The sequence below is a fragment of the Spermophilus citellus genome, assembly GCF_964194105.1.
Source record: "Spermophilus citellus genome assembly, chromosome: 8".
NCBI classification, from domain to species: domain Eukaryota; kingdom Metazoa; phylum Chordata; class Mammalia; order Rodentia; family Sciuridae; genus Spermophilus; species Spermophilus citellus.
Genome location: NC_138189.1, coordinates 148,741,390 through 148,767,913, shown reverse-complemented (window position 1 = coordinate 148,767,913; position 26,524 = coordinate 148,741,390). Strand labels below are relative to the sequence as shown.

The 26,524-nt window shown below is 37.7% G+C and overlaps 1 protein-coding gene and 1 pseudogene across 2 annotated transcripts in view; one reads left to right on the top strand and one right to left on the bottom strand.

Moving 5' to 3' along the window:
- The first annotated feature begins 2,150 nt into the window (after window positions 1-2,150).
- HSPA4L (heat shock protein family A (Hsp70) member 4 like) overlaps window positions 2,151-26,524 on the top strand; it is a 50,874-nt gene continuing 26,500 nt past the window's right edge. Inside the window, exons 1-11 of the mRNA XM_081303210.1 lie at window positions 2,151-2,940; window positions 9,108-9,165; window positions 12,411-12,551; window positions 15,832-15,954; window positions 19,025-19,124; window positions 19,466-19,599; window positions 21,188-21,432; window positions 21,790-21,866; window positions 22,418-22,569; window positions 23,020-23,126; window positions 25,109-25,242. Of these exons, the coding sequence (XP_081159336.1) occupies window positions 2,834-2,940; window positions 9,108-9,165; window positions 12,411-12,551; window positions 15,832-15,954; window positions 19,025-19,124; window positions 19,466-19,599; window positions 21,188-21,432; window positions 21,790-21,866; window positions 22,418-22,569; window positions 23,020-23,126; window positions 25,109-25,242 (1,378 nt within the window). The 5' untranslated portion in view covers window positions 2,151-2,833. The remainder of the gene's footprint in view (window positions 2,941-9,107; window positions 9,166-12,410; window positions 12,552-15,831; window positions 15,955-19,024; window positions 19,125-19,465; window positions 19,600-21,187; window positions 21,433-21,789; window positions 21,867-22,417; window positions 22,570-23,019; window positions 23,127-25,108; window positions 25,243-26,524) is intronic.
- Window positions 9,472-10,154, bottom strand: LOC308654166 (AP-4 complex subunit sigma-1-like; annotated as a pseudogene). Its single transcript has one exon. The product of its transcript is annotated as an AP-4 complex subunit sigma-1-like (transcript).

The following is a 26,524-nucleotide window of genomic DNA, read 5'->3' as shown; positions in this document are numbered from 1 at the left end:
GTTGATTTAGAGAGCTTTATTTTAAAAAAATGCAAGAACTGACCCAAAAAGTGGGATGCAAGGAGCAATGATGGAAACAAACTGAATACCTTGGTGACCTAGATAAGCCTACGAGAGGGGAAATGTGGGAGAAGTCACTTACCTTGGTGAATCTGGGAATAATAGCCTCGTTCTCACTTTTCTTGGGACTCTACACGTGTAAACTCTGGTCTTTCCCTCCTTGATAGAGGTTTCACAGGGCCCAGCAGGAATATGGCGTTAGTGTGTTTCACTATGACTAGTTAGGCAGGGTTACTTAAATCTGGGGTTCAACAATTACAAGCCAATAGGCACCTAAGTAATTTATCTACTAACGTTATCAGCGGTAATGTTTTTATTTCTGTTACCTCTTTTTTAAAAAAAAAACTTTTGTAGTTGTGGCTGGACAGCATGCCTTTATTTTATATGTTTATTTTTATGTGGTGCTGAGGATCAAACCCAGTGCCTCACACATGCTAGGCAAGTGCTCTGTCACCCTGCCTACTCTTATTAACTGAAGATTCAGGTAGGAATGTACCTAAAATGGTGTCTAGAAGGAAACTTATGGCTTCAGATGTAAGAATTGTAAAACATGACAAAATTAATGATCTGGGTGTTTAACGCTGGAGATTAGAGAAAGGAAAAACATAAAACGAAGAAAACAATAAAAAGCACATTAGGAAATAAAGACATAGTAAAGAAAGCAAGAAAACCAAAAGCTGTTTAGCTAGTGATAGAAACAAAAAAATTAAATATTAAAAATGAGAAAAATATAGCTATAGAAGACATTTTAACTCACAAATGAGTAATCAACTTTGTGCAAGATCTAGATAAAAATATAAGTAACCAATGTTGATTCAAGAATAGAAAACAAGGTGGGCATGGTGGCTCACGCCTGTAATCCGCTGGAAGCTGAAAGCAGGGGGCTCCCAAGTTCGAAGCCAGCCTCAGTAATTTGGGGAGGCCCTAAGCAACTTAGCAAGAACCTCTGGAAAGGTAAAAGGGGCTGGGGATGTAGTTCAGTTGTCAAGCGTCCCTGGGATCAATCCTCAGTATCAAAACGGAAGAGCAGCGAAGCTGCGAGGTACATTATGTGCGCGGATCAGCTTGCTTCCTTGGTTCCAGTAGCAGGTAAGCTTAAGGACGTCTGCTGGCCCTTTGGTGCCAGGCAGCCATGCTGTGCTTGAGCTACTTATCACAAAACAGCGCTGCGGACACGTCTCCCGCTTTCAGCAGTTTGAACCTGGGACTTGCCAGTTGAGGAACTTGCCAAAAGGCCTGCAGGAAGTAAATCAGGTTAGCTGTGACAGGCCTCAGGCCGTGACCGTCGGCCGGCCGGCTGGCTTTGCAGCAGGCGGCATGCCCTCTAAGTAACCAGAGGAGTGCGGGGATAACTCTTTGTCCCTGTAGTCAACGTCTTTGTTGTGGTTGTTCCTTAAGGTTTTCAGACAGGGTGGATAAATAGGTGGAATCAGACAAACGGCTCAGGAATGGGGCCGGCCCCGGGCGGTGGCCTCCTGCTGCGCGGAGGCGGACGAGGCCGCTGGCGCAGAGTTCCCAGGGCGTCCAGTCCCGGTCGCGCTGCCTGCCGGGAGGCCGCGTGCCGGCTGCGGCCTGCAGCCGAGGGCGTCGACGGCGCCGCGGCCCGCGCCGGGTGCGGTGCACCCCACTCGAGCATCGCCCCCAACATGGATTTCCCGCTCATCCTGGCAACCGCCGCAGGAGCTTTATTCACGGTTGCTGCGGCCGCTCTGGCGGCAGCGTTGATACTAAGACGTCTAAACTTCCTAAAGTGGACGGAAAGTGAGGACCCAGAGAGCAGCAGCCACTCTAGCGAGCAGCCCGCCGTCGCCCGCAAGACGACAGCCCAGGTGAACCAAGGCACGCACCAAGAGCTGGGCAGTAAGGGACAAGACGCGCAGGAGGAAGCCAAGGGAAGGGAAAGGTACGGCGGGCGCCCTGGCGTACGCCGGTGGCGAGCGGCCTCTGCCCGAGGGCGCGAGGACGCTGGTGGCGGGAGGGCGCCAGTGCCCGTTCCCCGACCCGCGCCGGGCTTTCGCCACTTGAACGCCTGGCGGGAAGAGAACGCCCGGCGCAGCGCGCTCGGCACAATGGGCGCCACCTCACAGAGCCGGGCGCGGCGGACGGCGGGGCGAGCGCCACCCGTGTAGGCGCCGCGGGCCGCACTGGGCCCCTCGGGGCGGCGAGGCCGGCGGGTGGGTGCACGGGCGGCGGGAGAGCCCCGTGGGGAGCGGGCGGGGGCGTGGCGGCCGGTTCCGCGGGCCCGCAGCGCCTGGGGCGCCGGGGCGGCCGCAGCTGCCCGCGCCGCTCACCTGCCCAACCGCAGTGCGCGCAGCCGCCGCGCGCCCGCCGCCCCGCCTCCCCACCACGCCCCGCCCGGCAGGGACGCCCCCGCTTTCCAGATCTTTCTCGAACCCGCAGCTCCTCGGGCAGCCGTTGCCCGAGTGCTGACGGAAGCGTCCGAGGGCGCGGCAGGGAGCTGCCTCGGGCGCTGGGAGACGGCTCGCGCGCCCCCCCGGCGGCCGAGCGCGCAGGCGCGGGTCCTAGTAACCGCCGGTTGGAGGCGGCCGGACCGCAGAGGAGAGACGGAGGCGGCGGGACGCGGGAGCTGCTGTGCGGCGGCCTCTTCCCTCCGCGGTCGCCCCACGCCCTGCCCCGGACGCTCCGGGTAGCGAGTGGGTCCTCTCCCCTTTGTCCCCGCAGGAGTCGCAGGCGCAGCAGCGACGGCCCAGCGAAGGACGCGGCGCCCGCTCCCCAGGCTCAGGCGCCGCCGCCGCGACCTTCCGGCGGCGGGATGTCGGTGGTGGGCATTGACCTCGGCTTCCTCAACTGCTACGTGGCCGTGGCGCGCAGCGGCGGCATCGAGACCATCGCCAACGAGTACAGCGACAGGTGTACCCCGTGAGTGCCGCGGCCCCGCGGGGGAGGGTCGGCGCCGGCGGGGTCCAGACTGCGGGTGGCCCGCGCGCCGCCGGGCGACTGCGAGCCGGCGGAGACCCGGCCTTGGGGAGAGGGCGTCTCTGGTGTCGTCCGTGCTTTGATTCCTTTGCAAGAACATTCTAGAAAGAATCCCCCCCCCCCACTTATCCATTAGATTTCTTTTGAAATTTTGGAGGCTGGCCGCCGGAATGCGGCACGGAACGCGCTGGAACTCCGGTTCCCCGCCCGCGGCTCGCCTGGCCCGCTCGTGGCCGAGGCGACTCCTGACTGGAAAGGCCAGGTCCTGGGGTCTCCTGGGTCTCGGGCTGCGGAAGGCGACCTCAGAGGGTCGCTCTGCACAGGAGGGTGACGCGGCTGCGGACTGTCGCGTGCTCAGCTCCACACGGTTTCAGTCGCAGCGTCCGTGTGACTGCCGCAGGGGACCGGGAAACTCGGCTCCCTGGGCCAAGCAGAGGGTGACCCGGCGACCTTCGGCTTCAGCATCCACCTGCGGGAGGCTGAGGCCAGGCGGACGCTCGTCCTCCCGAGAAGCGCGGCCCGGGCGCTCCCGGGTCCGACGTCGCCGCAGTGAGAACCCGGCCAGACCTGGGGGTCGGACTTCACCTGCTCGTCATTTAGAAGTCTAGATTCGCTTTGGCAGGTTTTTGTGTGGCTGAGATGTTTTGATTTATGTGTAGGAAAAGGAATAACTAATGTTTAGATTTAATGACCTGATTCAATCCAGAAAGTTGGTGTCTTTGGGGTTTGTTTTTTATTGTTTGTGGCACTGGGGTTTGAAGCGGGACGCTTTTTTTTTTTTTTTTAAATAACCACTGAGCTACATCCTCGTCCTTCTTTATTTTTGAAACAGGGTCTTGCTAAATTGCCAAGATTGGCCTGGAACTTGTGATCATCCTGTCATAGCTAGACAGGTGTGAACTACCACCCTAGGTTGGATCAAGAAAGTTTCTAAGGTGGAAGGATCACGTTTTCAATTAGCGTGCATCACCGGCTGTTTTTGCCTTGGCTTTATATTGTCCTTTAATTCAGGAGTATATAGTCTGTTATTGACCAAAAATATTTCAGGGTGGTCATATACTCCTGCACTGTGTATTTTCTTAGTGGGGCAGTTGTTGAGGGAAGATGTACCTCGGCCAGGACATTTATTCATTTACAAAGTGTTCCTATTGTTTGAAAAGCAGTACAATAGAAGAACCTTTAACTTTTCTCATACACTGTTTTATTTAATGACATGAGAAGCTAGTTTTGAAAAAAATTCATATTCTACTTGTAAATATCAAGGTAATGAACATTTTTAAAATGCAGATACATCACAGAAGGATTCTCTGAAAAGAAGGAAATTCTTAATTTATCCCTCCCTAACTAAAAGGGACATTGGACATTTAAAAGTTGAAACAGTTTTGTGGCATTTTCTGAGAATCTGGGGCTTACTTTCCAGATATCCAGTCTGGAAATATCACATTGGATATTTGAGATTTAAGCTGCGTTGTAAATATTTTTTAAGTACAAAATGGAATTTTTGAATAGAGATGACAAAGTATATGAAGTATAACATAAAAAGATTGTACCAAATCAGACATAACTTTACTGTGTTTATATGTGAATACATGACCAGTGTAAGTCCACATCATGTACAACTACAAGAATGGGAAGTTTACATCCCCCTGTTTGTATAATATGTCAAAATACATTCTATAGTCAAGTATATCTAAATAGAACAGAAGTTTTTTTGAGAATTTTTTTGTAAAAAAAACTTTTACATCATGTAATGTTTATTGATTACATCTATTTCCTTTGTTATTACTGGCTCAGGTAAAAGTTTTGAGAAAGAATAGGTATTTAACTTACTTGATTTTTCTCAAAACCTTGGCAGTATTTTTTATTTAATGGTTTTATAACATTCTGGAATTTTGTTTTTGTTTTTTAAGAAAATTGAAGGGAAGAGTTTGAAGACTTTCTGCTTGATATTTCCAAGCCTAGTTACTTTAGGTATTTTTTTAAACTTTAATAAATAAATTGTCTACTTTTTACTTCAAGAGAGTCTACTACTGGTAAGAATTTGACTTTCTTTGTGACATATTATGTGTGAAGGTTTCAAAGAACCTAACCTTAAAAAAAAATGACAGTAGAAAACAAATCTTATTTAAATGTACTATTCTAACAAAAATTAAACTATTGGAAATCAACCTAAGAAAAATTTTTAATGTTCATTCAAGTGCACAGAATTTTTCAGTAGCACAATGGTGAAAAATTAGAAGTATCTGGAAGTATGTCCAAGTAATGGAGTTAGGAACAAGACAGATATAAGTAGCTGAAAAATGGCAAACTGGTGTTTTCTCCAAGAGATAAATTTTAGGATTGAATGCCAACCATGCCAGCCATCCACACAGATTTCTATATTTGATATGTACATTTTTACTTGGTCAAAGAATGTGTTGAATCAAGGAATTATTTGCAAGAGGTGTTAAAGATATCATCAAACCTATTGATTTCTGCTATGTCCTGATTTTCCTGTTTTTCACTGAATCTCAGAACAGTAACATTCATTCCCCCTTCCATCTGATAATTTTTAACATTTTGAGAGAGAGTGAGGGTGTGTGTGTGTGTGTGTGTGTGTGTGTGTTTCTGCTCCTATGTCTCAAAGGTGTCTAAAACTTGGAATGATCACAATAGAATTTGTGGTTGTTCCTCTCCAAATCTGTTGTTCTTGACAGTGTTTCTGTCTCATTGGATAGCATCATTATCTATTCTCTTATGTAAACTGGAAACCTAGACATTATGCTTTTCACTTAACCTATTCCCTCTGTATAGTCCAGCACTGTCAATGAAAATGTCAGTTCATACTGTAATCAAAATGATTTCCAACAAACTTTCTGCCTCTTTGATGCCATCACTGTTGACACTTCCTTGGGTAAGCCTTCTTAACCCTCTGGGTCAGTTCCTGCTATGGTCTATTCTTGTAGCACCATGTGCTCCCTTTGTTTAGCACCTAGTTTACTTTTATTTGTATGTATATAGCATTCTTTCCTTTAACCATTGTATTTTTAGCAACTAATAGTGCAAAGCTTACTCAAAAAACATTTGTTGAATCTACTAAATAAACTTTTAAACTATTTGCCCTCCCTGAAAATTCAGTGGTTCCCAACATAACTTGTTCGGCCCTTGAAAACCATTTATCTGGAATATCACTTCTCTGTTGTGTATGATACACCAGCAGTCAATGTCCTCTGCATTATTTAGAACTTGTTAATGAATTCCCATTATCTACAATAAATTTCAAATTTGTATTCTACAATGTGAGGCCCTACTTAATCTGGCCTCAATACTATATTACCAAACTGTCCTGTGAAACTGCAAGTTGTGTTCTTCCTATCAAATAACCATTACCCATAGGAGCAACATTCAATAAAAACCTTTAGTATGTATCAGAGAGTGATCTATGCCATTGTTGTCTGGTAGAACTTCCTATTCTATATATCTGTTCTATATATATCCTGTTCTTTGTATATCCACTAGCTACATGTAGTTATTAAGCACCTGAAATGTGGTTGGATATGAAGAATTGAATTTTTTTCTTTCTAGTTAATTTAAATTTTACTGGGTACATGTGGCTAGTGACTTCCATATTGGATAGCACAGAACAGGGCGGTGGGGTATACCTTATCTAAACCTCATGAAATTCACATTCTGATGTGAATATATGTCCAGTGAATAAGTTGTATTAGAAGGTGATATACGATGAAGAAAAATTAAATTGGAAAAAATGATATTAGATGTACTTGGGAGGAGCAGGAATACTGTTTATGTAGAATTATCAGGGACAGTGTTTCTGATAACCTGTCTTTTGAACAGAGATCTAAAAGAATTGAGCGTGCAGGGCCATATTGGTGTATTTAGAAGTGTTCTGAAAGTGAGAACTGTATGTATAGCAGAAGTATGCTTTGTAGTCTAGAAATAGCATAGAGATCCATGTACTTGTCTTGAATTTATAGTGTAGAACAACAAAGACCCCAGACCATGAAGAGAGTACATTGGTTTTGGGGAAGACTTGAGCTTACTTTGCAAGTCAGCAAAACTGGAGGGTTTTCTGCAGGAGAGGCTCATGATCTTACTCTTTAAAAGAGTATTGCTCTGGGGCTGGGGATGTGGCTCAAGCGGTAGCGCTCGCCTGGCATGCATGTGGCCCGGGTTCAATCCTCAGCACTACATACAAACAAAGATGTGTGTCCGCCGAAAACTTAAAAATAAATATTAAAAAATTCTCTCTCTCTCTCTCTCACACACACACACACACACACTCTCTATCTTTAAAAAAAAATACTAAATACTAAAGAGTATTGCTCTGGCTGTCATGTTGAAAGTAGACTTACATGTCTCTGTTTTGTATGTTACTATAATAATATACTTGAGGCTGTAAAGAGGTTTGTAAAGAGATTTATTTGGCTAATGATTCTGGTGGCTGTTTTGTAAAGAGATGTATTTGGCTCGTGATTCTGGTGGCTGGAGGAAGTTCTAAACAGCATAGTGCTTGTGTTGACAAGGGTTCCTAGCTGCATTACAGCATGATAGAGAAACAGAAAGGGAACCATCCACACAGTGGCCTCATTTTGTAACAGCCTACTTACTGTCTTGGAGAACTAACTAGTTACACGAGATCCAACCTACTTGCTTGAAATGGGCTTTACTCCTTTCTGAGAGTGATGTTCCTATGCCCTAATCATCCCACTGGGCCCTGCCACTTAAAGGTACTGCTTTGTTGTCATTACATTGGGGACCAAGTTTCCCGCACACAGACCTTTGGGGGTACAAACCATAGTTGTAATAACCTATGTAGCAGGAATGTCCTTTTCCTTAAGACATGTGCTTTGTCTCCTTCCAAATCTTGATGCTGAAGTTGTCTCTCTCTGCTTTTCCCTAAGCTCTGTTGTATAGAAGTTATTATTCTACCTTTTGTTAATTATTAGTATTACTCTTAATCCTATATTTTCTATATGATGATTTTTTTTTCAATAGACTGTAAATTCTCCAAGGACAGGGATTGTGGCTTTGTATATAGTGTCTTTCTTTGTGAGTTAAATTGTTTCCTATAGTTACAACTGAAATCATGAAAATTTTCTTAAATCATACATGAAATGGTATTTTGATGAAAATATCATTCTGTACTTGCCTTTATGTTGTATATTTAAATGTAGAAACTAAATAGCAATAATTTGTGTGATGTCTGTGTACCAAGTATTGTTCAAAGAGTTTCCCTAGATTCACTCCTCTAATCCTCTCTTACCCCTATGAGCAGGTATTATCACTGTCTTCCAGATGGAAAGCCGAAGCAAATACTAGTTATGTAATTTCCACAAGGTTACTCAGCTGTTCAGTGGTGAGCAAGGTTTTAAATCCATGTAGCCTTGCCTTACTGAGTACACTTAATTTTTTTAATAGGTCATAGACCAGTAGAATTTGAAAACAGTTTTAGGAAGCAACAATACTATTCCTGTAATAAGGACACTTAAAAAATTCTTAATGTTTATTCTGACCACCATTCCATTATTTAGGAAACTTTAAAATATGTAAAATTTTGCTGAGTGTGGTGGTGTATGCCTGTAATCTACAGTATCTTGGGAGGCTGAGGCAGGAGAATTTCGAAATTGAGGCCAACCTAAGCAACTTAGTGAAACCCTGTCTTAAAAATAAGAAGGGCTGGAGACGTAGCTCAGTTGGTAGAGTGCCTCTGGATTTAATCGCAAGTATCAAAAAATGGTTAAAATTTTGGGCTGGGGATGTGGCTCAAGCGGTAGCGCACTCACCTGGCATGCATGCGGCCCGGGTTCGATCCTCAGCACCACGTACCAACAAAGATGTTGTGTCCGCCGAGAACTAAAAAATAAATATTAAAAATTCTCTCTCTCTCTCTCTCTCTCTCTCTCTCTCTCTCTCTCTCCTTCCCTCTCCCTCTCCCTCTCCCCCCCCTCTCACTCTTTAGAAAAAAAAAAGGTTAAAATTTTAATTTATATTAACATATTCAAAATAAAACATTATTAATCTTTAAGTTTAGTTTTATACAACAAAAAAATAATAGCACATTAATATAAAAATACCTTTAAAAATAAACCTTTTTGTTTTTCTTTATTTAGGGCCTGTATATCTTTGGGATCAAGAACTCGAGCCATTGGAAATGCAGCTAAGAGCCAGGTAAAATTGTTAGGATGACCGTTTTGACTTATAAGAAGAATTAATTGAGTCATACTAAGATACCATGTTAGGTAACTGAGTTGCAAATATAACAGATCCTGACATCTTTGTATTTTTTTTAAGTCAACTTACAAATAGACAACTGCCACACATTCTTCTTACCACCATCCTACTATTCCTGAATTTAATTTGCAAAGGGAAGCAGAGACCAAAGAGGATTTCTTAGGTACTCAACAAAATTTGAAGAAGTGGGAAAAAATATACTTACAGTTACTGAAAATAAAACTTGCCTCAGTTAAGAGAAGATTTTTCTTTGTACATATTTTAAAATAGCTTTATTTTCCATTTAGGAACTGTGGAAAATACCTATTTATATTGTTTGGAAGGGTACCTCATTTTGTAATAGGTAGTCTTCCAGATTCTTTTCAAATGGTCTTCACATTTCCTATAAATTGATGCTATCTGGCAGAGCCTTCTATTCAGCTTTCTGACATCTTATCAAGAATTTGTAGAGGAGCAAGAATTCTTGCCTGATTAGTTTCCACAATGCAGCCATTTAACACCATCTCCTCCAAAATGGTGTGTACTTTATCCAAATTAAACGTTATATCTGGTTCAGTCACTCGGCTGAAGTACTCGTCTAAAACTTCCACAAAATGTGGATGAATTCATAATAGCCATCTCATTCTCAGTGTCATTAACTTCAACCACAATGAAGAGAGCTGTATATTGCTGATATATCAGCTTAAAATCCTTATATTCAATGAAAGAACATTGTTCATTGGATCGGGAGACAGCTCTTTATGACTTCTGTTTCCAGAAGAGCACGCTTATTAATCTCCACATGCTCATGGTATTTAGAAAGTCAGATCTGGCCTTGTTTATTCACCATAAGGAAAAATTTTATCATTTTTTTTCCTGGCCAATGTTTTTCCAAATACAGATTAAAAGTTATAGCAAGGGATGGCTGTCATTGGAACCTGTGTGGCTCGAGGATGATGATCCTGTGATGGGTTTTCCTAGAATACCCCTCCCCCTTTCCTGCTGAAGCTTATTCCCCAACCCTCACTAGCCACATGGTGTGGGCTTCCTTGGGGCTGCCATTTTGGCTTTTAGTATGGCATCTGCGGGGGCTTCTCTGGGGGCCTGTATTTTTATTAGATGTATTTTGTTTTGAATTGTATAAATTCCTTGAATTTTTAAAGTCTTTAGTTATGAAGTTAGGGTATACTGCTGTGTGACATTAATTTTTCCTAGTATAGTCACTTTCTATGACAGATACTCTATATAGAAATGCACTTCAGTGACTAGTAAGCAATGTTTTTGTAAAAGAATGTGGGGGTTACCCACCAGCGTAATCCTATGTTGCTATCACTATATGTGGAATTTATTTAACCCATTTTGTCCTAGCATCCCAGATATAATATTTGCCCTGTATCCTATTTATAGGATGATATACTAAGACACTAATCGATCAGGTGTCCTTTTTATAGACCAACTCACATTTTCATACTTAATGATAATAAAGGGTATATAAACTCTGTTATTATTTCCAGCCTACTTTAATGCATCTGTGTTAGTTTTGTTGAAATAGTTACAAAATGGAAAACTTTGAATTTAATTTAAGTAATTTCAACTGAAATGCTAATCAATAGAATATAACTTAACAATGTGTAACATTGCTTTTTCTTTTTTTTTTAACTTCCATTCACCAAAAACATGTACCAGTTATTTCTTAACATTTCATATGTATACCTGGGTTATCTCTTACTTTTGAAATTTTCTTCAATGGGTTTTATTTTCCACTTAGGACAGAATAATTGACTCATTTATCTGGGGATGTTTTGGTTATGATGTTTGCCATACCCATATTTTTATAATTGCCCTGTATGTGAGAGTGTTTTTATCCTGGCACGATTGCACACACCTGTAATCCCAACCCAGCAAGGAGGCTGAGGCAGGATTCCAAGTTTGAGGCCAGTCTGGGCAACCTATCAAGACTTTATCTCATAATGAAAATAAGAAAGGGGATCTGGGGTTGTAGCTCAGTGGTAGAGCACTCACCTAGCATCTGTGAGGCACTGGGTTCGAGCCTTGGCACCACATAAAAATGAAGTAAAGATATTGTCCACCTACAACTAAAAGATAAATACACACATGAAAAAGTGGGGTTTGTGGGTTTAGCTCAGTTGTAGAGTGCCTCTGAGTTCAATCCCCAATATTGGGTGGAGGAATGTTTTTATTTTGAGTTTTCCTCTCACATTCAGGCTGATCTAAGTGTATCATAGATAGTCAAAAGAAACCAACCCACGCCAGGTGGCAGTGGTGCACACCTGTAATTCCAGCAGGTCAGGAGGCTGGGGTAGGGGGTTTAAAGCCAGCCTCAATAATGGTAAGGTGCTAAGTAACTCAATGAGACACCCTGTCTCTAAATAAAATACAAAATAGGGCTGGGGATGTGGCTCAGATTCTGAGTGCCCCCGAGATCAGTCCCCAGTACTAAAAAGAAACCAACCCATAAAGTCAGTTCTTGTAAGAGCTCACCAACACAGTAACGACATCATTGTAGTTTTCACCTCATAACTGAAGATCAAGATCTTTTTGGCTTTCAGAGTCACTAGGAGGGCAGGTACTGGATCTTAGTAACAGTCTATAGTTTGAACTACGTACTCTTTAAAAAAAAAAAGTTGCAGACTACAAGACATTTACAAATTAAAATACTTGAACTTCACATCATGCTACATGAAAGGGGTTTAATTTAGTTGCCTAAAAGCAAGTTTCAGCAGTGCAGGCAGCATACTAATACATGAGAGTACTCTTAATTCATTTCACAGTGAATTAAATATTAAGAAAAGAAAACTGAACCAAAAGTAGAAACAGTTTAAACAAAAATAGAAATGAGAGTGGTAAGAAGAAGAAATCAGAAATACTAATTCACTGGAGTAGAAGTATTGAGGATAATGAAGGGATGAATTATAGGTAGACTTTTATTATTGGAAAGTTTTAAATTTTGTTCCCTCTCTCTTTTGGAGACGTCAGAGGGGCATTTGGGAGGTGATAGCTAAAATGCATAACTTTCTCATTATAACTTTACTGCGAATTGGAAACCAGGAAAATGAAAAAGTACACGTCTGAGCCTGGGTGTGTATATAAGAAAAAGGGACATGGTTTTAAGTATTAGGATAGTATTTTATTTTACATTCATTAAGTCATTGATAAATAATTTGAGTGTTTACTCCCAACAGATAGTTACAAATGTAAGAAATACAATTCATGGCTTCAAAAAACTTCACGGGCGATCATTTGATGATCCCATTGTGCAAACTGAAAGAGTCAGGCTTCCTTATGAACTGCAGAAGATGCCCAATGGAAGTGCAGGAATTAAGGTAAGTTGTGTATTCCTAGAATACAGTTATATCTCCTGACTGGATACAGTACATACACCATACTACCAAGAGATGGGCAGTTTTTGTAATTTAGTGAATGCAAAAAAAAAAAAATCCAATTTTAATAATAACTTTTAAATTCAAATAATGCTCTTGTCAAGGAAGAAATTAACAACTTTTAGGGGACAAAGCAGAGGCACATGTGATTTAGAAGAGTAGATCCAGAAAATATGTTAATTACTATAAGATTTTCTAATTTTCAAGAAACTTAATGTATCGAGAAGTGTAAAAGAAATTGTTCTTCCAAAAGATGGAGCCTGGATTTTTAATTCTATATTCCTGAAACAATAAGTTTAAGACCAGTTTCTAAAAAATGGATTTATCAGAAACTGATGGGATACCTGAAAACACAGTTATCATTATGACCCAGTAATTGCACTCTTTTAGTATGTACTGAAGAAAATTGAAATATGTCTATACAAAAATTTGCACATGAATATTCATAATAGCATTATTCATAATGGACAAAAAGTGGAAACAATTCAGGTGATCTAAGCAAATGATAGATGGTTAAACCAAATAGGATATATGAATACAGTGGAATATTGTTTGGCCAAATAAAGGAAGTATTAATGTGTACTTATAACATGTATGAACTTTGAAAATATATAGTATAAGCCCGTTTATTTGCAATGTCTAGAATAGGGTGTATCCATAGAGGCAGAAAGTAGATTAGTGACTACTAAGGATGAAGGGGGAATTGAGCTGGGGAGTAAAAACTAACCAGTATAAAACTTCTGGGGGGTGATGAAAATGTTTTGCAGTTAGATGTAGTTATCAGTGCTATGTTGTAGGTGAAATTGAAGATCAAGGCTTATGGACTGGGAAATAGAAGGGTTAAGACAACAAATGAGATAGAAAATAAATTCAGGTATCCTGTAGATCTGAACAGCCCTGCTTAATGGTTATTTAAAGCAATTTTATTCTGTTCTAGGTTAAACTAATTAAAAATTCCTTTTCTTTTATTCTTTAACATGAAAATAAATAGTGCTGTGTTTATAATAGGCTGATATAAACAGAATAGTTTTAAAGAAAGCCACACAAAATTTTTAGTATTGAATATATTTATAATGAGAGTCTGTACCTAGGTGAAAAGAATTTTGTTCTTTTCCCCATAATAACACAGGAAGTATAATAAGTAAATATTTTAAACTTAATCTTTTTAAACAAATTCTGATTCTTTTTAGTTTAAATACATAACATTAGAATTCATTTTGACAGTTATAAAATTGTGGAATATAATTTGTTGTAATTCACAGTACTTCTCCTGACCCCAGTCCTCCTTCCCGTGTTCCCTTCCTCTACTCTCCTGATCTGTTAGTGTCTTGTGCATATACATAAAGGTTAGATTAACTATGGCATGTTTATATATGTACATAGGAAAGTTAGGTCAGATTCAGTCCATTGTTTTTCCTTTATCCTGTACTCCTGTTCCTCCTCCTCAACCCCCACCCTTCTCTATTTTACTAATCTTTCTTTATTTTGATGAAATTCCCACATACTTTTGTTTGAGAAGGTTTTGAAAATGCCAGTCAGTCCTGTGTTGGAATAGTCTTCATCTTTTGAAGACTTTAAGATTTTCAGTGTTCAACTTTGTGAATTTTATTCAGTTATTTTTTATATATGCATTTGAATATAATTTGCTGGGTTTTTTTCACCTTTTAAAATATTTTTATGCAAAGGAATCCTATACTATGGTACCTCCCATAGACACACTCAGATCATGGTATTTGATTCAATTTTTCTTTATTTTATTAGGGTTTATTTCTCCTCTCTTCTTTGGTTTGTTTTATTTATTTTTTATTTTTTTACAGTATTTGTTTTTGAACTTTCTTATAAATGGACACAAGTGAATATCAATTTTGGGTATGATTCAAAGGAAATCTTTTTTAAAGAGAATTTTTTAATATTTATTTTTCAGTTTTCGGTGGACACAACATCTTTATTTATTTATTTGTTTTTTAATGTGGTGCTGAGGATCGAACTCAGCCCCCCACGCATGCCAGGCAAGTGCGTTACCGCTTGAGCCACATCCCCAGCCCTCTTATGTGGTGCTGGGGATTGAACCCAGGGCTTTGCATGTGCGAGGCAAGCGCTCTACCACTGAGCCATAACCCCAGCCTCTCAAAGCAAATCTTACATCATTATATTTATATACACATCTGAGCTGTACCCAAATACATTGTGCTGCTTTAGAGTTTTTTCCAGAAGTCTTCCAAATGTCAGCATAAATTATGGAATAAAATTATTTACTCTGGGGATCCAGAAGTAAAAGATAAGAGCCTCAGTGAATTAAATAGTTATGTTTTGTGGCTTCTAAACTTAGCTTTCTGTTGCTTTTAAATTTTGTGATTGTCACAAAGGTTTGATACTTGACAAGTACAGGTCCCTCAGGATTCCTTGGTCAAGAAGCTTTTGTAAAGTTTGATTTGGTGTGCCTAAATGCCAGCCTAGCCTTAAATAATGTATAAAATAAGCACTTTTTTGGTCTAAACAAGTAATTTTTAAAATTTCAATCTTTAATTCATAGTTGTCCCAGAAACTTCCTTTTTAAAAAAAATTTATTCTAATTTGTTATACATGACAACAGAATGCATCTCAGTTCATCAGTTCATAGTACACAAATGGAGCACAATTTTTCATTTCTCATTGTACACAAAGTAGCGTCACACCATTCGTGTCTTCATACATGTTCCTAGGGTAATGATGTCCATCGCATTCCACCATCTTTCCTACCTACATGCCCCTTCCTCTCCCCTCCCTCCCCTTTTCCTTTTTTTTTTTAAATATGGAGTTTGTTTTTTTTTCCTGATGATTTCATTTTCTGACTAAAGCTTTCATTTTAAATCCACGAAGCGTTCTTATTTTCAAAGGAAAAATTTTTTTCTTGTTCTTTAATTTATCATGGTTGGAAAATATGATATAGTAAAAATAAAAATTGCTTGGGGCGAGGTGGAGGATGTAAGACAATAGGGCCACTTGAAAATAATCTACTAGGATGTAATTGTATGTGTTGAAATAGTAGGACCTCAGAAATGAGATGGTATTGTTTTTAATGAAGTCATGATTTCAGAGTGACAGTCTTTTTGGAATAAAACTTTCTTAAGCCCAGGACTTCTTATCTTTTTTACTGTTGTATGTCACATATAGAATAGATGTTCGTTCACAAGGTATTTGTTGGATAAATAAATGACTCAAATAACTTAACTTTTGGTTTAAGGTGCGGTATCTAGAAGAAGACAGACCTTTTGCAATTGAGCAAGTTACTGGAATGCTGTTGGCCAAGCTTAAAGAGACTTCAGAAAATGCCCTGAAGAAACCAGTGGCTGACTGTGTGATTTCAGTAAGTTTTACTTCAGTAAATCTTATTTTCTCAAGAAATGTTAATCCATTAATGATAGAAATGTTTTTCCCCTTTATACTTTTCATCCCTTATCCAGAAAATAACCTTAAGTTCATTTTGACTTTTCCATTAAAAAAAAAAAAATTTGCTAATGTTCTAGATTGAACTTAACATAATATGTCACTTGTAATAATCAGGGAAACTTAAAATTAATGTATGTGAATTCCAGCAACTCAGGAGGCCAAGGCAGAAGCATTTCAAGTTTGAGGCCAGCGTCAGCAACATAATGAGACCCAGTCTCAAAATATACAAAAAATTTTTAAAAGGGACTGGGGATGTTGATGCACCCCTGGGTTCAATCTTGTGCCCCAAATACTAAGGTATGCATTATTGGTACCACTTAAAGACTTTTCCCAAATAACACCTAACTTCCCATGTCTGAGGACCTTAATGTTTTATGGCATAGGTTGCAAATCCCAGTTGGGAATCTGAAATTGTGTATATTATGTGAATGTAAGGTTGTTTTGGTTTTTGTTTTTATTGTTGTTTTGGTATTGGGGATTGAACTCAAGGGCATGTAACCATTGAGCCGCATCCCCACCTTTTCTTCAGTTGTAAGACAGGATCTTGCTGAGTTGCTAAGGCTGGCCTTGAACTTGTGATCCTCCTTCTTCGGTCTTCCAGGTTGCTGAGATTACAGGCATGTACCATTGTGCCCAGCTGGAAAGATCTTTCTTGAAGGATTTTTTTTTTAATCTCGTGCTTTTTTAAAATTCGTACATTTTGTACAGGATGGTTGGTTTTGTTATGGCTTATTGGTACATGCATATCATTTGGTCAGTTTTCCTCCTCACAAACCTCCCCTTACCCTCATCTTTGCCAGAACCCCGCCCCCTTCTAACCTATTGGTCTCTTTTGTATTCTAAACAATAAATATAATTGTTTACCTTAGCTTTGCTCTTGAGACCCCATTGAATGTAGTTGGTTTTCAGTTTACATTTTTTTCACCCAAATGTGAATATTATTAAAACTTGGCTATATAAATCTTTTTCAACAGCATTTGGAAATTTTTATGAGAGAAAAAGAGTTTAATATTCATTTTCTAGCCATTTAAAACTGGTAAATAAAAGAGATTATTATTGTTTGATTTTTGCTATTTTAAACATTTTATATACATTAACCTTTTTGTCAGAAACACACTTTGAAGTAGATATTATTCATCCCAATTTTATGCCTAAAAATAAACATTAAAAAAAATGCAAGGCAACTAAGGCAAGGTGGTGCATGCCTGTCATCCCAGTGGCAGAAGGATTGTAAGTTTGAGGCCAGCCTTGGCAACTTCATCAGACTGTGTCTCAAAATAAATGAAAAAGGGCTGGGGGTGTAGCTCAGTGATACAGTTAGTACCCCTGGATTCAGTCCCAAAGAAAAAAGTTGTCTGGTTTTTTTTTTTTTTTTTTTGGTTTTTTGTTTTTAATAAAAATTGAGATGTAGGGATAGTTAATTCCTAAGCCCATACTTACAACTCTTTAGTTAATATTTATTGTCTCTTGAATGTATATATCAGAATGGTGCACATTTTTTTAAAAATCCATCTTAAGTTCAAATTCCTTCTTAATTTCACTGTACTTTTACTTTCATGTCAGAACAAAGTAATACAAACTTATGCTTAACTTTGTGGTTAGTATAGTAAACACAATGTGAGCTCTACATGGGCAAGTAAATGAATATTAAATGAATCATACACTATGATTTGTATTTTTGTCAATAGCAAATCAGGGTAAGTCAGCTTTTCAAACAAAATTCAGAGTCTTTCCTTTTGTTAACCTATTATGTTTTTATAAGTGTCCTGTGTATGGGACGTTGCAGCAAATAGTCAACTAAAATCAGTTAAATGAAATTTGTAAATTCAAAAAATGATAAAATTTGAGGGGCCCCAATTATTTTGTACATGAATATACTTAAATAGCCTTTTAGAAATTTGTGAGCTAAAAGTCCTTCTTAGTTTTGACAGAAGTAAAAATATATAAATCTTTATAAGCTTTAAGCCTGAATTTAATTTTTAGTAGAAATATATTTGTTTCTTGGTGATTGTAGAAGAAATACATATGTTCACCATAACTTTGTCATAATATGTAATTCCTCTCCTTGGAAGTAAGATCATTTTAAACTATGGAAATTTTATTCTTTTTAAAATTTGTTTTAATTAGGATTTTTATTCTTTAAGTTATGCACGCGCACACAAACACACACACAAATGAAATTGTGCTATATGTATGTCCCGCCTGCACACACACACACACACACCCCTTTTAAATGCAGTAATGATACACCATGACTGTGCAAATCTGTTTCTACATAAGATTCTGGTATAGAGGCATATGTTGAACTTAATTTTAGCAATCTTTTGAGTTTTCAATTTTTCATTTATTAAAGATGAACAAACATTGTTTTAATAGTTGAGTGTATTGGTATGTTTTTCGTTACTTTATCAGGATACCTCAGCCAGACTAACTTGATAAAGAAAACAGATATCTTAGACCAAAAGTCCATAATGAGGTGGCCACATTAGTTTGGCCTCTAATTAGAGTGCCTAACAGTGTCTTGGCAGGAGTGTTTGTGGAAGGCAGGCTCACATTGCTAAACTGGAAGCCAAAGAGATTGGGTCCCACAGTTCCTTCCTAGAGCATGTCCCCTCATTGACCTAAGGATCCCAGTAGGCCCCACCTCTTTAAAGGTCCACAGTGAGAACTGAGTTTCCAACACATGGACCTTTTGGGGACAAGCAACACCCAAATCATAGCAGCTAGACTAACATGGCAGTGTTTAAACTAATAGAATTTTGGCAGTCCTGCCATGTTACTAATTACTTTTAAATTAGTATTCATATGTTAAGTCAAATCTTTATGGTACAGAAATGGTCAAACTTAAAAAAACTAGCACTAGTATTCTTATTTATTTAATTAATACACTTTGTCTTAAATTACACGCAAGTTTAATGTTTACATTTTCAAATAATAAAATCTATTACATCAAACTGATATACTTGATTATTGTTTTTAAATATCAGATTCCTAGCTTTTTCACTGATGCTGAGAGAAGATCTGTGATGGCTGCAGCTCAGGTTGCAGGCTTAAATTGTTTAAGGTTGATGAATGAAACTACTGCAGGTAAGCACACACTCTGTAATTTGAAAGTCACTGTAAGAAAAGTACTGTTAAACAGTTTTTTCCCAATGAGTAACAACATTTTTCTTTTTCTTTTTTGTAATATGCTGATTCTTATAAGCCAGTTGCTTTGGAATATTACATTTTGGCAGAGGTTAAATTTATTTTAATTGCTTTAGATTAGATATGATTATTATACAGTTGTAGATAGTAGGGAAAAATTTAACTTTGAAACTAATAGTATATATTACTGTACTGTGTATTAAAGTACAGTAAGTGACTTATCTCGTGTTTTCCAAGTAATTGCTATACTAGAATTAACCCAATTCTTTGTTCTTACACAGTTGCACTAGCATATGGAATTTATAAACAGGATCTTCCCCCGTTAGATGAGAAACCAAGAAATGTAGTATTTATTGATATGGGACATTCTGCCTATCAGGTCTCGGTTTGTGCTTTTAACAAAGGAAAACTTAAAGTAAGTAAATAAATGATTTGCTGTATTAACTTATTATTAAGAGCACAGACTATATAGAGAACTTTAATGACTGGGCTTAAATCTTGGCTTTGCCCTTTAAAAACTGTGACCTTAACCTTTCTAAACTTTAGTTTCTTTGTCTAAGGATAATATCAGTAACTGCCTCCTAGAATTTTTGAGAATAGAGCGAGTTAACACATAGCAAATGCTTGGAAGCCTGGCATATAGCAGAAGCTATATGTGTTAGCTATTTTTACCATTATTACTTTCTTGTTAAGGTGTTAAATCTGCTATCTGGGAACATAAAGTGTCCGTAAATAAACTTACAGGAACTACTTTCTAAAATAATTCACATTGTTTTTAAAAACTTTCTATCTGGGAGTCCTTATAGTAATATTCTATAATATAGCATTATTAACCTCATGTTTTTATAATCTATATTTGGTTTTATATTTGTTTTCATGTTGACTATTTGTCCAGATTTAGGCAAGTTCTCTCCGTTATGCATGTGAGTAGAGTACTTGGAAGATAAAGTGCTTTTGTTTATCCAACTCTGAAAGAGCCTTTTATCCTGCAGTATATAGTACTATAACAACATCCCTTATAATCCACAAATTAAAGGGAAATAAACGACTCATGCTAAATATGGAGTTGTTTTTTATGTGAATTGGTTTAATTCTTGACCTTTAACCTTAAATTTTAACTTAATTTAAAAAGCATTTTCTTTCTTTCCTAAGCTTTTCTCTTAGCTACCTTAGAGTTTAGTGAACTATAATTTGAAGATCAGAGAGCTTTTTGAAGACCACAGCCCTTCTTTCCAGAAGAATGCATGCTTGTTCTGGTTACATACCAAGATAATTTTACGTAACACTGGACTTCATAAGCAGTCTGCACATGAATTTTCCATGCTAGTTTGTTGATTAGACATCACTCTCAGATGATGCTCACATCCTTTTGTGATGTTCCCATTCCGCCTTCACCCGCTCTTGTGAAGAAAGAGCTGAATCCCCAACAGTGGGTTTCACTTTTAGTATTATCTCTAAGTGTGTACTTATTTTACCCTGGGGCGGGTGGGGGGAGGGTTCTGTGGGGTTGAAGTTCTCTGGCTCATCCCTTCCACAAAACTACTATCTGGGAGCCTGTTGCTCATAAAACTTTTCAAAATTTTGTTTCTGCTTATTTGCTCTCTGAAGTATTCTTAGGTTCTTATATTCTTATGTTGGAAAACTATGTTTTTTAATTTAATTTTTTTTAAATGCCTAAATCCTGACCTGTTAACTGACCAATTATATTTGAGTATCTTTGGATTCTCATTTTTTTAGCTGTTTTGTTCTTGTATATTTATGCTTAGAACTTTTCCTCTCAAAGTTGATTTTTTGGTTCAGTATTATTGTAAATTCAAAGAGGATGTGAGGTAATGAAATTTTAGATGTAATCAGTCATTTCAGAATTATTATGGTATGGATCTAACTTTTTTGATAAGTTCTTTAACTTTGTTTTGTTATAATTTTAGAGATTTTTCTTTTCTCATTTTTTTCTTTAAAGAATCTGTTTCTCAAAATTTAGTTTTGCTTTTTTAATTAAACAGGTCTTGGCTACTACCTTTGACCCATATTTGGGTGGCAGGAACTTTGATGAGGCCTTAGTAGACTACTTCTGTGATGAGTTCAAGACCAAATATAAGATAAATGTAAAAGAAAACTCTCGGGCCTTGTTACGTTTGTATCAGGAATGCGAAAAACTCAAGAAGCTAATGAGTGCAAATGCATCCGATCTTCCACTAAACATTGAGTGTTTCATGAATGACCTTGATGTTTCTAGTAAAATGAACAGGTACCATGTTTTTTTTGATTTGAAAATTGTTTCCTTATTATGTTCAGATCACATCAGATTTGGGGAGACAGGGGGTTGTGCCAGAATTGAACTCAGGGGCACTGGATCACTGAATCACTTCCCCAGCCCTATTTTGTATTTAATTTAGAGAGAGGGTCTTATCAAGTTTGGTAGCGCCTCTCTTTTGCTAAGGCTGGCTTTGAACTGGTGATCCTCCTGCCTTAGCATCCCAAGCTGTTGGGATTATAGGCGAGTGCCACCTTGTCCAGTCACATTTGATTTTTTAATTGTTATTTTAGAAGGTATGCTTAACTTTTTATCCAAATATAATATGAGTTTTGTTGTATTTTCTCACAGGGCTCAATTTGAACAATTGTGTGCTTCCCTCTTTGCCAGGGTTGAACCACCTTTAAAAGCAGTAATGGAGCAAGCTAGTAAGTGGAAATTGTTTTACTGTCAAAACTGTAGCATGTGGTAAAAGCAAATAAAAACTTCACTTTCTTTAGAAGACTTGTATTTCTCATTTTAGATTAAATTATTCATTCTTTAGTCATAAGATAGGACACTAGAATTCTGAGTTTATGAAAACTTGATCCTTTGATTGTTTACATAATAAAGCCAATGCCTCCCGAGTTCAATTCCCAGTATCCAAAACAAAACAAACCAGAATGAAACCTCCTACAGAAGTTTGTAAAGTGAAAGTGAGAAAATTGAAGGAGGCTGACTACATTTAAAATATATGAGGAGCTTTTCTGTCCTATGATGACTCCATCATCTGGACCAAGTCCGGTATATATGAATAACATACATTAATTCTGCCTTCAGTTGTTTACATCTTTCTGCCTTCAGTTGTTTACATCTGCTATTTTATCTTCTTTTGAGCATAGTAAAATATTTACCTTTTAAAATCTACTTTCCAGTGCCATCTATTAGCAAATTTTGAAGCCTATCTTACTTTTCTCATTGAAAAACATCTTATTTCCAGACTTACAACGGGAAGACATAAGTAGTATAGAAATTGTAGGAGGAGCAACACGGATTCCTGCAGTGAAGGAACAGATCACAAAGTTCTTCCTTAAGGACATCAGCACCACCCTAAATGCTGATGAAGCTGTTGCAAGAGGATGTGCATTGCAGGTTGGTTATTTTATTCCAGAATGTGAATTTTGCAAACATGGGTCTTATGTCTGAAAAGGGGGCCTTTTTAATATAATGTATTCCAACTACATAACAGCCTAAAGTCATTAGAATTATTCCTAATAAGTTTCTGTCGTTCTCATTCATATTGTTGAACTCTAATAAGATTAATATGCCTGTAATTACACTGAAAGAATGCTGATTTTATAGATTCTTGGAACTATGCCCATTTAACATTCCTTGTGGAGATTTTTTAATGTTCTTATTTCATTTATTTAAAGTTACATAAGAAGTACTCTGGCCCTTTAAAATTTTCACTAGTCATTACCAAAGGAGCAATTGTTTTTAAAATAACAGTTTTACTATAAGGACTTTATTAGGCAGTTCAATCAGGGATAACTCTTGCTATGTATTTACTGATATAAGTATGGTATATACTTGTTATTTCAGTGTGCAATTCTGTCACCAGCATTCAAAGTGCGTGAATTTTCTATAACAGACCTGGTTCCCTATTCAATTACATTAAGATGGAAGACCTCTTTTGAAGATGGAACTGGGTAAGTTTTTTTTTTTTTTTTTAAGAGCTTATCCCAAATCTTTATAACCTACTTTTTCTAAATTAGAGGATTAAGTCCACTTCTTAAAATTGTGTTAAAACTTTTCAAAGTGGTAAAAAAAAAAAAAAAAAGTGAATGTAAGAATGATGTAACTTGTAAGCCATGTGGGCCTATGTGCATATCAATTTAAATATAATGCTGACTTACAAATGAAAGTCAGAATCTAAAAATTTAAAAAACTTGAATTTCCTGTAACCTAAGTCCCTTACCCCATTTTATAGGTGTAATCATCTTTAATAATAAGAAAAGAGCTGTCCCAGGTCTTTTCTTCGAATATCCACAAATAAAAGCATGCTTCTATTTAGTACATATCAGATCACCTGAACATCTGTAGTGCAGCTTGTTTCTTAAAAAAAAAAAAAAAAAAAAAAGAAAGAAAGAAAAGAAAAAGGTACCTTTCCATCTGAACAGAAAATAACTCTTCAATAGTTGTGTATGCCTTAATAAACTGAACCAAAACACTACATTAAGTCACATTTCTGCTATATTTCAAGCACTTTTATTAGCTTTGCACACATGTCCTTGTCCAGTTTGGAATATCTGAAAAATAGCAGTAGGAGGAGAATTATTGAGCCAGAATATACATACTGGAGGATTGTAACTTGCAAGGTATTTGAATGACTTTGTTTTGACATCAGTTTCAAAGCAAGAAGTATTCTGTAAAATTTAATATCATTTAAAGTTATAAGTTATCTAGGAAGAAAATTATAAGAAAAGCATAGGGGAGCTAAATTAGAAAGTAAATGTATCATATAAGTACAGTAAGAAAAAAGATATTGGTAGGTACTTGAAAACAAGGATGGAAAGTTATATAAATTGGAGTTTTTCAAAGTTTGTATAAGTAAGGTATTAGGATCATCATAGTTTTAAAAAGTGAGTTTCTGGGCTACTATATAGTCTTAAACCTCATTTAAGGAATGGGAATTGTTATGTGGATTTTAAAATTTTGGGGTCAAAAAAAATAACTTCCTGGTCAGGTGTGGTGGTGCATGCCTGTAATCCCAGTTTCTCTGGAGGCTGAGGCAGGAAGGTGGCAAGTTCAGGGATAGCCTCAGCAGCTTACAAGGCCCTAAGCAACTTAGTGAGATCCTGTCTCAAAATAAAAAAAAGGGCTGGGGATTTAGCTCAGTGGTAATGTGCTCCTGGGTTCAGTCCCTAGTACCAAACAAACAAAAAACCTTCATGTATTTGGAGAGGGAGGTAGAAAATACTTAAAAGGACAATATTAACACCAATTGAGAAAACTGGGATTTGGATGATAGAATCAACAGAGAAATATACCTACTAAGTATACATTCATACTAGATATCACTCTTGTTGAGGAAAAAATGCCCAAGGAGAGAGTGTGTACACTCACTCATAATAAGACAAAGGGGTAAAATGTTAACAGTACCTAAATCTAGGTAAAGGATATGCAGTATTCATTGACCATTCTTCTGTTTTTGCATCCTTCTTTGAGTTTATTTCCAAATAAAAGGGTTGGTTTTTTTGTTTTTGTTTTTTGGTTTTTTTTTTTTTGGTTTCTTTTTTGTTGTTGTTTTTGTTTGTTTCCTTAAGGGAACAGGAATAAGAAGGGTTTCATATGGTAAGTATTTTGGAAGTCAGTGGGCAGGGCTTGATCCTCAAATATCAACCAGAAGAAGAAAACCTATAATCCCTACATCTTTAACCTAAAATATGCATATTCTCAGGAAAATAGTTATTCAGGTAATTTTTCCTTTTAGTAGTATATAATTGTCCTTTTATGGCAGACATTCTGAAAACTTGTCAAAATTCATGTTTGTAATAAGCAAAGTAGTTTTTTAACCTTTTTCATAGAGATCCTTGGAGTTGCTGCATGTGAATTAAGAATGAAATGGATCTGTAATTAAGTTAATAGGCACACTTTTTGTTTTCTAAATGTCTTTCCCACTGTATTTTAGGGAATGTGAAGTATTTTGTAAGAACCATCCTGCCCCATTCTCAAAAGTCATTACTTTTCACAAGAAGGAACCATTTGATCTAGAAGCATTTTATACTAATTTGCATGAAGTGCCTTATCCTGATCCAAGAATTGGTAAGAGAACTCAAAATATTTTTTCCATGAATTTTTGGCCTTTTATAAATAATGTGGAATCAAAGAAACAAATGGATGTTTCAGCTAAACCAGCTCTGGATTTTTAAAGATATTTGTACTTTTTTCTAAATAGGCACTTTAGTGCTTGGTTTATTTCTAAGATGACAGCAGGTTTGAGTATTCTTAATTCATTTTGACTTATTGGCCTGCAAACATTGTGTGAAGGTTACTTTTCATTGAAAAACTTTTCAATGAAATTGAAGTTGGTGCTGCTAGACTGAATTTGTAATCTGATTTTAAACTTTACTGGCAACAACTACAATGAATATTATTAGATTAACATGAAAGTGGGAAGACGATCTATTTTCATTGAGTAATCTCTTCATATAATATAAAAATGCAATTTAATAGCATTTCAAAGAGAAGGAATCATTAAGTTTTTAAGTTTTTCTATATTGATAACTAAAAGAGAAACTATAGCTTATTTCATATATGTCTTTTAAAGTGTACAAACTATTGAGTGTTATATTAGTTTGTTACACTGCTATAATAAGTTCTGCAAAATAGATGGCTTGAACAATACAAATTCATTATCCCAGTTGTGGAAATGAAAGTCTGAAAACAAGGTATCTGCAGTTGTGGTCCCTTCTGAGGGCTGTAAAGAAAGGATCTGTTCCAGGCCCCTCTCCTTTATTGGTAGATGACCTTCTTCATATTGATATCACGTCTTCTCGCATGTGTGTATGTGTGTGTTTCCAAATTTCTCCTTTTCATAAGGGCACTGCTCATACTGGATTAATGACATCCATTTTAATGACCTCTTTAAAATCCCTATCTCCAAATACACAGTTGTGTTCTGAGGTACTAAGATGGTTAGAACTTCAACTTATGAATGTTAGGATACAACGCAACTCATCAAAAGGTTATCTAGATTTTTTTGCCATCCAATTTTTTTGCCTGATATTCTCTCTTGTACTGTGTATATCATTAATTTTGTTACAGGAAAAATACAAAAAAAGTGGAATTGCTTTATGAATTAACCAGGTTGATTATGATTTACAAAACTCAATAGTTAAGAGGTAATGTATGCTAGGCTTGCTAGTGCACGCTTATAGTCCTGGCAGCTTGAGAGGTGAGGCAGAAGGATCACAAGTTCAAAGCCAGTCTCAGCAAAAAGCAAGAACCTAAGTAATTTAGTGAGACCCTGTCAAAATACAAAATAGGGAAATAGGGCTGGGGATGTGGCTCAGTGGTCAAGTCCCCATGAGTTCAATCCCCAGTT